This window comes from Ostrea edulis, chromosome 4, assembly GCF_947568905.1.
Source record: "Ostrea edulis chromosome 4, xbOstEdul1.1, whole genome shotgun sequence".
NCBI classification, from domain to species: domain Eukaryota; kingdom Metazoa; phylum Mollusca; class Bivalvia; order Ostreida; family Ostreidae; genus Ostrea; species Ostrea edulis.
The window spans coordinates 71,491,981-71,504,107 of NC_079167.1; the positions used below are offsets into that span (position 1 = coordinate 71,491,981).

Consider the following 12,127-nt stretch of genomic DNA (forward strand, 5'->3'; position numbering starts at 1 on the left):
ACAAAAGGTTTTGCATTCATGTGACAATGCTTTAGTTCTTACGCTATGTAAATATTTATATCTGAACAGAAAGGAATGTTCTCTAGCTTCTCTTTACCAGTGTCTGTAATGTCAGATTGTGACGTTTGACTGCAATAACAAGTTATGTCATTGAATGCTTGCAGAATATTGGCCACAATGGAGGGAGTTGAATACTACAGAGCGAAGCACAAGTACGTACCCAACGAAATAGACGATGCGGAGGTCGCCGACCAGATCCCAGACATCCCGCTGGACAAGGACGATGTCTTAGAGGTCAAACTCCCGATTAATGACGACATTCAGAATCCAAAAGGCTGGCTGATTGGCTACAACCAGAACCAGAAGATGTGTGGATATTTCCCAGGACCTTATGTTGAACACATCACCCCCCAGATGATTCAACAGGCCCCACAAATTGGTAAGTTTACAGACTTAAATGAATTCTTGGGTACCTTCAAAAGTGAATGTTCTCAATTTCTCACAATTTTATTTTTAAATTTCCACAAGGAAAACTTTATAGTGAGCAAATTCACAAATGGGTTGATGGTCTTACATCCTTGTATATATTCATAAACGATATTTTATAATTATGTATATATCATATAAGAAATGACTCAGTCTGGAGATAGGTATATACATAACGTCTAGTGCACAAAATCCATTGTACAATTTTGTATAACCCAGATTAGCTAGGTATCATGGACACAGTTCATCACAAGGAAAAAGACCTTCCTCCATGAATCATTGACCCTGAGTTTTATACAGAGAATTGATAAGACTCTCACTGCTGTTTAACCTGTGCGGTGATACCAATGGGGCATTGGCCCTTTTCCTGTGTGTGTGTGTTAGATCTCCCATTGGGAGCTGTGGAATGTTTGTATCTAGTTATATAAGCTGGTCCTTCACCCCTCAGCAGGTCAGGGGGAGGAACCCATAGGGTATTGACCCACAAACCTGGGTTCAAACACATCTCTGGGTAGAAATTTAAAAAAAAAAAAAAAACCTCCGATTGTCAATTCTATACCTGGTTATACACGGTAAGTGCGGTTTGATGTATTGAGGGTGATGAATGATTAATTTGTTAATTTTTTTAGTGGAAGACCGAGCCTTGAACCCTCTGTCAAAAAAAAGAAGCAACAAACAAAGACATAAAACTACCTCACTGAAACAAATGATCCATTATCCTACACTTATCAGATATATAAGATCAGAAGCAGGGGAATACACAACAGATAATTGGTTGTAGCTTGTTGCCATGACCACAGCATCAAATTTAATTTCTGAACACTGGAGGAGTTTGACTCCTTAATATTATGTATATAAATCTTCCAGAAATGCGATCAAAGTGCTAAAAATAAATGCTGTATGTTGAACAAGTATTTAGTGAGAGCAAACAAAAAAATGTTCAGTGTGTGTTTAATTATGCTTAAAATAGAATTAAAGTTCAGCCCAGTAAGAGATGAAGAAAGTGGTATTTATTCCTAAGACCTCAACAAAGAGTCTGTCGACCTACTGAGCTAATGTGGATCACAATACACAATAGTCAAAACCTAGTTGACAGAGTCTTAAAATGATAATAATCAATTTGTGTCTATAAATACACACTTTCTTATGCAGCTATTGTTCACCTGAAACGATTGAAATATTTCGGTGAAATTTAGTTATGTCACATCAATCCGAGATCAAAATTCTTCACATGTTCCCATGCACTGAATGGAAAGATTGAAGGGCTTTCAGTTTGTCTCTGACTGACTTACAGATTTTCTTAGAAATCTTAAATCATTGCAGTAGGTCATATTTAAAATGTCATTTGTTTCTTTGAAATATCAACTTTGGAAATAAAACCAGGAGACATGTACACCTACACCGAGATAGAGTCGGACTACATTATAGATAAAGATAGATTTATTGCTCCTTGATGCAGCCAATCTCAAAAAAGGCGACCAATATTTAAGAAAATTACTAGGATACTTAGGCAAAATTTGGTTTTTAAATCATTTCATGTTTTTCCATGCATCAATTAAGAATTTGAAAGCCATGAAACATGATAGATGAGTGGATAATGGGTCGTGATATTTAAGGAACTTTATGTGCATTTGTCAAAAAATCGGACCCATGCCACTTCACTTTATTTCATTTTATTGACATGGCAGGGTTATGCTGACATAATAAAACTGCTATAAAATAATACAAATGGAAGTTTGCACTTGAGAAATGTTTTGAGATTTTGTGTTAGAAAAACCAGCATTTTTTTATTTTTTATTTGACAGTTAGGTTAAGATTAGGAGAAGAAAAATAGTTAATTTTTGATTCCACTTGATGTTAGAAGATTTATTTTTGCACAAAACACTGCCATATAAGTGAATGAAATCAACCACTAGAGCCCCACACAGCGGTGACAATAAATTACACAACATTTTTTATAAAAGTCTTTAATAAGTAAACTTGTTTTTATTCTTCCTGTCTTCCTATGGAAGTTGTTTATTTTTTTTATTTCATAAACCTAAATATTAAAATTGGCTGGCCTGCTGCTCATGGAGTACAATGGCTGTGTGTAAGAGCACACATGGGGTACATTATGTATTCTCTTCTCTGTCCTGGGCTGTTCCATTAACCTGATTTTGTGTGGGTGACTCACAGCACCCTCTCCTGTCCATTATTTGTAAGCACTACCTGCTTGATTTATTCTGTGTACTTTTTGACGGGTAGCTTTTGTTGTGACACACAGCCGTGATAACCGACTTCTCTCTCTGTTTGTGTCATACTGAACTCCCCTGACCCACTTTTCCCTGTCAGAATGACTTTGTACTGAATGCTTGGAGTGACTCTGAATGTGTTGGCCATGTGGAAATGTTTATCTTTACAAACTCAGAGAAGACAATTAACCCCCATAAAGCATCACCTGGTAACCTACAATCTGATTTCCCACAGGTCATCATTATTAGCAGTCTGGTCAGTCTGTATACATCTGTCTGCCCTAGTTACTGGTCAGTCAGGCTTCCCTGGTGAGTGGTCAGTTAGGCTTCCCTGATGAATGGTCAGTCTATGTCCTAGTTCCTGGTCAGTTTATCTGGCTTCCCTGGTGAGTCCTAGTTACTGGTCAGTCTGGCTTTCCTGGTGATTGGTCAGTCTGTATTCCTGTCCTGGTTACTGGTCAGTCTGGCTTCCCTGGTGATTGTGGTTAGTCTATATCTTGGTTAGTCAGTCTGGGTACCCTGTCCAGTCTATGTCTTCCCTAGTATCTTGTCAATCAGCCTGACTGTGATAACCAGTATATATCTGTCTAGGTAGCTAGTCTGTCTGTCTGTCTGCCTACTTCTACGAGTAACAGCCTCGGGTAACGTTTTTATGCTCCTTAAATACCTTGGACTTTCCCATCTAAATGTCATTTTTCAACGAGCTTGTTCCGACTGAATTTTGGGGGCACAAACACATCTTGTTAATGTTTGAAATATTGATGATCAAGTGCATACAATTTATGTCACATTTGTGATTTTTGTTAGATTTAAGTTTTGTTAGATTAAAGTTGGAATAAATGAAACATGAATTAACAAACCTTCAATGGAAATGGAATAAGTCGAAAGTTTAATAAAGCAAGCTATTTCTAGGTTTCAATGGCAAGAATATTAACTGTGTGTGCTAGAGATTATGCCATAATTAAAAATAAACAAAATAGGATGAAAGTAAAATGTAATGCAAACAAGATAAAAGTGTCACCTCTGACCCTCAAGCTGGCTGGTGTCACCTCTGACCCTCTAACTGGCTGGTGAGTACCTGTTTACCCTGGTAAGTGGTCAGTCGTTCTTCCCTGATCTCCTTATATCGTCTATGAAATATTTGAAATTTTAATGCATGGTAAGGAATAGCTGTCTAGTATAATGGAAGAGTAGGTCATTTGTATAATCACTGAAGGAAATTGTACAGATATTATCTTATGTTGGGATGTATGGGTAATTTCCTCCTAATTCTTGGGGTGATTTCATGAGAAAGTTAGTATTCGGACCTACTTCAATGAAAACTTTGCAGTTATTAACAAACAGTACTCATCTGTACATTTAATGTGAAGCCCCTTACTTCTGTATTATGTATTCTTCATTATGTAATGATTATATTAGTGTAAACTGATAAGCTGTTTGGCTTAAAGAGTAAATGAACCAACTAATATAGGATAGTTAGGAGGTCAGTCGAAAAATAATGGGTGTGTGTGTTATAGATTTAGCATTGTCCTAATGACATTTGGCACAGTTATAGTTTAAGGGGATTTATATTACGCATGCAATACTACATCTTAAGACTTCTGTTGCTAAGAAATGGACATTGTGTTGCCAAGGAGATGAAAATTAAGTACAAGATTACTTAGATATTTGTTTTAAGCTGAAAATTGTGTGATATTGATTTTAGTGTAAAATACCTCTTGATAGACAACTCTCAGCTCTTTATATCCCAGCAAACACTGTGTGGGGGTTTAACTGTGATGTTCTGATCATCGACTATTGAAAATAGATATCAATCATTTGTCTTCCAGCAATTAATCAATTATTTTTTCCATAATCAATCATTAGAGACAGCATATTTTACTTATAAAAGTGAAAAATTTTCATGCTCAATTTGACTTCAGTGGCTTATCCACTATGTGGAACAAGATTGATACTCGTATGATTGATTGATTGTATCTTGTTTAATTTCCCTCTCGAGAATCTTTAACTTGTATGGAGATGTCACCATTACCAGTGAAGGACTGCCAAACTTAGGTCTGTGCTCAGCGCTTACGGCCTTTGAGCAGGGAGAGATCTTTATCGTGCCACACCTGCTGTGATACAGGACCTCATTTTTTGTAGTCTCCGACGGACCGCCCCATTTAGTTGCCTCGTATGACAACCAAGGGGTACTTAGGAAGTATTCTAACCCAGATCCCCACATGGAACAAGGTAAAGGTCCACTAAAGAAAAAATAAGAAAAACATTGGCTTGTCCACGAGGGACATTATGAATATAGGCCTCAGTACAATTTGCAACCTTTGCATGAGTCGCGATCTTATACCAAGGTCATTTTGACAGTGTGCAAGTCCCTGAGGAAAAATTACAAGTATTATGTCCAAACCTTATATTTGTACAATGTAATAGATTCGAGAATTTTTACATGCACAAACTTGACCCCAAAAGGTTGCGTTAGACTAATTATGCATTTTAACCGTATATCAAGGTCATTTATTGACAGGTAAAGGTTGCAGGAGTTGTAGACTAGTTTGTAACTATCTAATACAGGGATTTCAAAGTTTTTATGGATGTGGCATACACACATACTGTATTTTGGTATAGACCAGTGTGGACGAACCTCATGGAGGACATCTCTGATGTGTGTGTATGTATATATATGTGTGTGTGTGTGTGTGTGTGTGTGTGTGTGTGTGTATATATATATATATATATATATATAGTGTATATATATACATTGTTGACTGACCAGTTTCGGTGACATTAGTGATAAACCGCGATTTTCTCATTAATCACTTGGATTAAATAAATAAACAATAAACCTACCTTTAAAGTAATTATTTTCCTTTACTTTCATCCAAAAATTCCAAGTCCATTGGTATGTTAATTGAATATATTTTCATAACAAAAAACATGTCACTTTGTGGTCCTAAAATGGTGACGTCACCTATTTCGGTGACCATTGTTAATATAGTTTGCCAAAAGTTTGTAACTGTAAAAACATATATACAGGAGGAATGTGCAACTAAACGTCAATTAATTAAGTAACATAGGGTAGAGTTCTTGACTTTTGGTATACTTTATATTAATTTGAAGGTTTGCTTGAAAAAGTAGTAAGTAAATGGGCTTATTTTTGGGGTGCCCATGTTGATTTTTTGCATACTCTCCTTCTAGTAGTTCATTTTCGGAGAAAAATTGAAGACGTGCTCTGTGTATGTTTGCAAACACTACGGCGAAATTGATGACGTAATCAATACCCAGGAACGACAACATGCACACGTAAACAAAAGGTCAGCGATTCTGGTCAGTCACCAAAATAGGGCAGTCGACGATATATATATACGTTTTTACTATCATAATGATGTGTAAATTCTAAATGAAATGCCAAAATATATTCAATAGAAATCATACAACAAAGGTCCTTTTGAATTAATTGAGAAAATAAAAAGTCCATATATTCTGTTACTAATTAAGGAAAATTTACATCATTATAGTACTAGAACAACAGTACTGGAAGTAGAGCAGTGTGGCAGGCACTATAACTGATGTGGGTCAGGTTCTGTGTGTCACTGGGTGAATGGTACTCTACATTATTTCCATAGAGATAATATTATAAGAACTTTATTACCTGGTAATAAAGTATGATGTCAGAAAGTCGTTAAAACCATCACTTAAAGACAATGTCTCAGGATTCAGGGGGGGATTTCCCATTTTACAGAATTTTTAAATCAGTCGGGATTGATTGAGAAGTAGGCCTTGTATGGAAACTGGTTTAATTGCCTGCATGCAGATGCATAATTGATGAGCTTACATGTTCTCGTTACACATATAAATTTGACATGGATATCGACTGAAGTTAGTCATCATTTGCTCATGGTTAATGACTGGGGGGTTGTGTAGGGATTAGGCATATGGATCTTTCATCATTTTCGTATAGCCCTTTCCCCTTTGAACCAACTCTGGGAAAAAAAAAAAAAAAATACTTAATCTCATTTTTTTTATTGCTCTTTCTCTCAAGAAAATAATACAAATAAAATGGCAATAAAAATATTTGTAGATTTCTAAAATCATGCAACAATTTTTCTTTTGAAATATATCACGAAAACTTTAAATAACAGAAAATTTCACTTCAGGACCTGCAAATCTGTATTTCATTATTGTATTCCAGAAATGTTTGGAAAACAACCCAACTGATGATAAACCTGCATAGAGTTGATTTGTTATCATCATGTAGAATGAATGACCCGCAAGGAAAAAACTAAACTTTTTTATATGACATAGAGATATATCTTCTTATTTTAAAGATATAAGTTTATAATGAGTAGGAAGCTTACCTTGGTTTGTAAGTTAATTATCAAGCTCGTTTACAGTCTTTTAAAAGCCCTCAATTAGGTGACTTGCAGAAGATGGGATATAACAAGAACATGCATGATTTTAAACCAGCTGATTAAACAAGAATTTATGCACGTGATGGAGCTTTCTAAAGTCTATAACAAAACAAATATTCAATAGATATTGCTAATTACATGTAGCTGATAATTTATGAGTAAATTTTTAGGAGTTTTCATTTGATGCATTGCAACACTGATTACTGATTTTTAGTTAGAAAGACACCAACTGTCAACCGTGTGCTAGTCAAAGCCGGTTCACTTATGTGCATCCAACCAGTCAAAGCCGGTTTACTTGATGTACATCCCATGTGTTGTCAAATTTGTGAAAATTTAAGGTCACTTGAATTCTGGTTTTCACAACTAATACCAGTTTTAGAATTCTCTTTAGCATATAATTTTCACTTTTAATAATAATAAAAAAGATGAAAAGGACATAACACACATGTAAGCCTGCTCCCAAAAAGAAGCCATTGAATGACGATTTACTCATTAGGTTGTACAAAGAATGAGGCCTTGTTATGGGATGTTAGGTATAGGTGAAAGCTTGAATACATTGAATTGAGCTGAGGCAGATGTTATCACAATATAGTCTGATTAATATTTAAGGTGCTAATTGTCCATGCAGAGGCTTGAATAATTGAATATTTGTTTAATGAGTTTGTTGCTTTGGATCATAATGCTTCAACTCCCTGATTTTTCATGCACTTTGAAGAAAAATAAAGGTACAAAAATTCATGTGGCAGCCCATTCAAAGGAAGAGCAAAATAGTTAACATATTTATTATGTAATATACAGGCACTTTAAAAATTTCAGTGACCTAACACAAATTCAGACATGGTTTTATTGCTGCTGATCAGAGGAAAAATAAAATTCCTGGTAGTTGACAGACCTTGTGTTCTGGCCTATTCAGAGGAAATAGCTGTTGACTTGATCTGCTGTAGAGTATTCTAGCCCACTTTGACCCGCTTGACGTAACAATGATAAATCTGCATAGAGGTTCTGCCAAGAATATAATGCATATCATTGACAACCGACTGCCCTCCCTATGCATGTCTAGTTGTTATTCATTATTCGCAAAGAGTGCGTCAATTGCACAGGGATTTTTTGACAGTGTCTTGGAACAAGTACTAATTAGCAATACACATGTAAAAAAGCACCACACTCTAATGAGTTTTTAGTCTGACCCTTTAAGTATGCCACCCACATCTTTAAAACCCCTTCGACACAATGGCGTCTTAGTTCTAAATGCATTATTAATTAACATCTTTCAATGCGTTGCTGGAAAGTATCAATATTTGCTCTAGATTTCTTGATAAAGTACATCAGAATCTTCCAGGTGTAACACTTGTGGGGCGAGAGCTGTCTGTGTTAATTACTGCCATGCTTGAGTAATCAGGTAACTGCGTAGTTTTGTGTGCAGTGGTTTGGCAGTCAGAAATAATGCACCTAGACTGCAGGCATTGCACCGCAATAAAACTCACAATGTCAGAAAAAACATCAGCCAGTTCAGAATATTCTTTTTGTCATTCGGTACTCTATTCAATGTTGTGTACATGTTAGATTTATGAATAAATAGTTTTATACCAAAAAAGTTTATTATAGCAATGGGATATCGGAAGATAAAGTCTCAAGATATCAGCCACAGCTATACACAGATAGGAATCAGAAGAGCCAAATTGTGATACAATTGCATGATAAACTACTTTAAAATATGTATGTCGATCAAAAGGTAATTCAGATGTGTATATTTTTTAATTTAACTTTGATGAAGCACTTTTAAAATAAGGCATCAGAACCATGAAAGTGGGCAAATTTTCAAGCATGAAGTGATAAAAATCATAGTCATATTTTATCAAAATCGCTTTTAAACAGAGGTAGAAATTTTGACACATAGTACTTTGTAAATTAAGATATTGATTGAACAAGAACTTGTTCTTTAATGAATAACATTTGGTCATGTGAACCCTTTTCAATAAAGCAGCTCATTGAAATTTAAATATCAAGTAAGATGTAATCTAACAAGCATCTAATTGACATCAGTTGGACTTCCTCCGACATTAATTTAAAATTCAATAAATCAGTCCAAAACAAAAGCTTTTTTGTTGAACTGGGTTGTATGTGTGCACCGGATTGACCCAAATAACAGAGTCAAGCAGGGGTCAGGTGCACCAGGCTCACCCATCTCAGAGATCCGGTTCCTAATCAATAGAGATAATGTGCCATGTGTAAGAACAGGATTAGTTTCCACCCAAGCATTTTGCAACTGATTTCTATTTTTGTTGTGTGTTAATTAACTCGAGCTTACCTCAGATTCTACAATGTAGAAGTATACATGTTATAATAAAGACATAAGGACAAATCATGGAAATATAGAGAGGTGGATCTTGGATTTCTTCTCCAGAGAGGTGATAATTACCAGGGTGTATGGTTCATCAAGTTTGAATAACTAAAAAATAAATCTAAACAAGGTCACTGTAAAGCACGTCTCATTGTTACAGTGTTGTCAATGTTTTCTGTTTTATAGAAAATAATACAAATTACTTTACAGCCAAGAGTCCTTACATGGAAACTTTAATAGATACATTATGATACTTGATAATTTTAATTTTTAATTTTTTTCCCATAATTAGTTGGTCCTGTGGAGATCTGGATTAGAATAGGTCCTCCGCCGTACCCATTGCTTGTCATAAAAGGCAACTAAATGGGGCGGTCCTTAGGATGAGATTACAAAAACCGAGGTTCCGTGTCACAGCAGGTGTGGCACAATAAAGATCCCTCCCTGCTCAAAGGCCGTAAGTGCCGAGAATAGACCTAAATTTTGCAGCCCTTCGCCTGCAATGGTGACATCTTCATGAGTAAAAATTTCCTGAGAGGGATGTTAAACAATACACAATCAATCATAATTAGTCAGGATCATCCCGACGTTTGTGCATATATATACTCCCTACAAATATCTGGATGTTTTCTATATAGAAAAACTTTTCCATGTTAGATAGTTCTAAACTCGTAAATAAAACTGGGGAGGGGCTATTGAAAGCGTATGCTAGTTGCTTCTATGGAGACAAGCTTTACCTGCTGAACTAGCCAATCATGTCTCCATGTAAGAGGGAGAGAGTGATATAAGCCTTTTGGCTTGTTTCTCTATTATGATGCATTGTTTGTAAACATTAATATTAACTTATTTCTGAATGAAAAAAACTGTTTAAACTAAGGATTTTGATAAGCTATGAGTTCAGATTTTTTTTTATTAAACAATTAGCATCTAGACATTTGTTGGGAATTGACACAAACATCAAGATAATCCAGACTACGAGTTCCTCATAAACAGGTTTGACTGTACTGTTCTACTTAGCAGACCTTAGGACACAAACCTCAAGATAATCCAGACTACGAGTTCCTCATAAACAGGTTTGACTGTACTGTTCTACTTAACAGACCATTGGCAGTGATTGGTTGTCCTGTCTATTGGACCTGTGTCTGTATTAAGACCTACACATTCTTTGTCAGTGATTTTATTAACATCTGTAGCCCTGCTATATAACAGGCTGAGGCTGGAGAATGACTCATCAATCTGAATGATACTGTGATTATCAAGAGTAAGGTGGGTATTGATCTGATGGCCACTGTAAAAGGTTAAATCTGGGGCACTGGCACACGACAGCCTCGATCCTATAGATTCAGGGTAGCTGCTCACTCTGTGAGGCTGTCATTAACTAAGCATTTGTTCATTCTTCCTTCATTCTTGTTAACTAAGCATTTGTTCATTCTTCCTTCATTCTTATTTCTCGGTGTCTAATTTGTCTACATTCCCTATAACTGGATGATATATCTTTGAAATGTATATATATAACATTTACAGAGACTTTGTTAAGTAATTTTTTATTTTAGTTGATTCATATGAATGCTTCACTATGTATGAGTTTGATTGCAGCTCAGAGTGTTCCTGGCTTATAGTTTTAATTAGGATTGGATATAAACCAGTTTTTTTGCAGTTTTATTAAATAACGTCCATTATTTTCCAATCTGAAATTTTTATTCCATATTTGTTTTTAAAACGTGATCCAAAGGTTTCATGTCTATTAATGATCCTTTCCGAGTAGCACAAGATATCAGTATAAGCTCATTGTATTTTGCTCCAAAATTGTAAAATGCTTGGCATGCATTAATGTAATTTAAAAATTTAGAATTCTATGTTGACATAAAGTTGAATAAAAAATTTCACTTTGTTAATTAACACATCACCTGTTTTTAAATATGGTATTAAATGTGCATCTAATGAAACTGTTCGAAATGATGAAAATGAATATACTTGAATGTCAATTTTGAAAAATGGTTTTATTTGAATTACTTGCAAATCCCCAACCCCGTCATGTTGTGATGTGTATATGATTTACTCTTTTTAAGAAGCTACACGTTTTATGGGCCCATTATAAATCAGAGATCCAAGGGGGCATTTAGTGTTTGGTCTGTCTGCTTGCCTATATGCAAAAACTTTAACCCCGGGCCAGGCCATAACTTTTGAATGGATGGTGATTGAGCTTTCATATTTCACTTTTGTTTTCCTCTCTCTTGGCAGCAGAGATGTATGACCTCAAGACCTTAGTCATGGGGTTTGACCTACTTTTAAAAACTTCAACTTTGGCCATAACTTTTGAATGGTTAGTGCTTTCATATTTCACATGTGTATTTCTTGTGACAAGACTTTTCATTGGATATCAAAATTGACCTCATGACCTTAAACTTGGGGTTTGACCTACTTTTAAAAAACTTTAACCTTGCTACAGTGTTTCATGAACACATCTTTTTTTTCTCTTTTTTTTTTTGACAGATGGACAGACAGTTTTATAGATATTTTTGAAGGAAAGAAATGCCTGAGAAAGGGGGTGGGGATCAAGAAAATCATTTCCCTTTGTAGTACATATAGTTAGATATAATATGATTTATTGACCAATTATGGACCCACAAGGGGCAATAGCATAAAAGAACATTAACGACTAGATC

The 12,127-nt window shown here is 35.4% G+C and overlaps 1 protein-coding gene and 1 long non-coding RNA gene across 5 annotated transcripts in view; one reads left to right on the forward strand and one right to left on the reverse strand.

The window, feature by feature from the left end:
- Window positions 1-12,127, forward strand: part of LOC125669491 (phosphatidylinositol 3-kinase regulatory subunit alpha-like) — a 60,492-nt gene that overhangs the window by 15,189 nt on the left and 33,176 nt on the right. For 3 of the 4 annotated variants that reach the window (XM_048904023.2, XM_056163678.1, XM_056163679.1), the window contains exon 2: window positions 165-439. In XM_048904023.2, coding sequence (XP_048759980.1) covers window positions 178-439 — 262 coding nt within the window. In that variant the 5' untranslated portion in view covers window positions 165-177. Of the gene's footprint in view, window positions 1-164; window positions 440-4,924; window positions 4,950-12,127 lie in introns of those variants that run through there. The other variant, XM_048904024.2, reaches the window with a different exon arrangement.
- LOC130054306 (uncharacterized) lies at window positions 3,771-4,871 on the reverse strand. Its single transcript, XR_008802618.1, has 3 exons — window positions 4,750-4,871; window positions 4,433-4,511; window positions 3,771-3,847 (listed from the first exon to the last, which is right to left on the reverse strand). It is a non-coding gene; the product is annotated as an uncharacterized LOC130054306 (long non-coding RNA).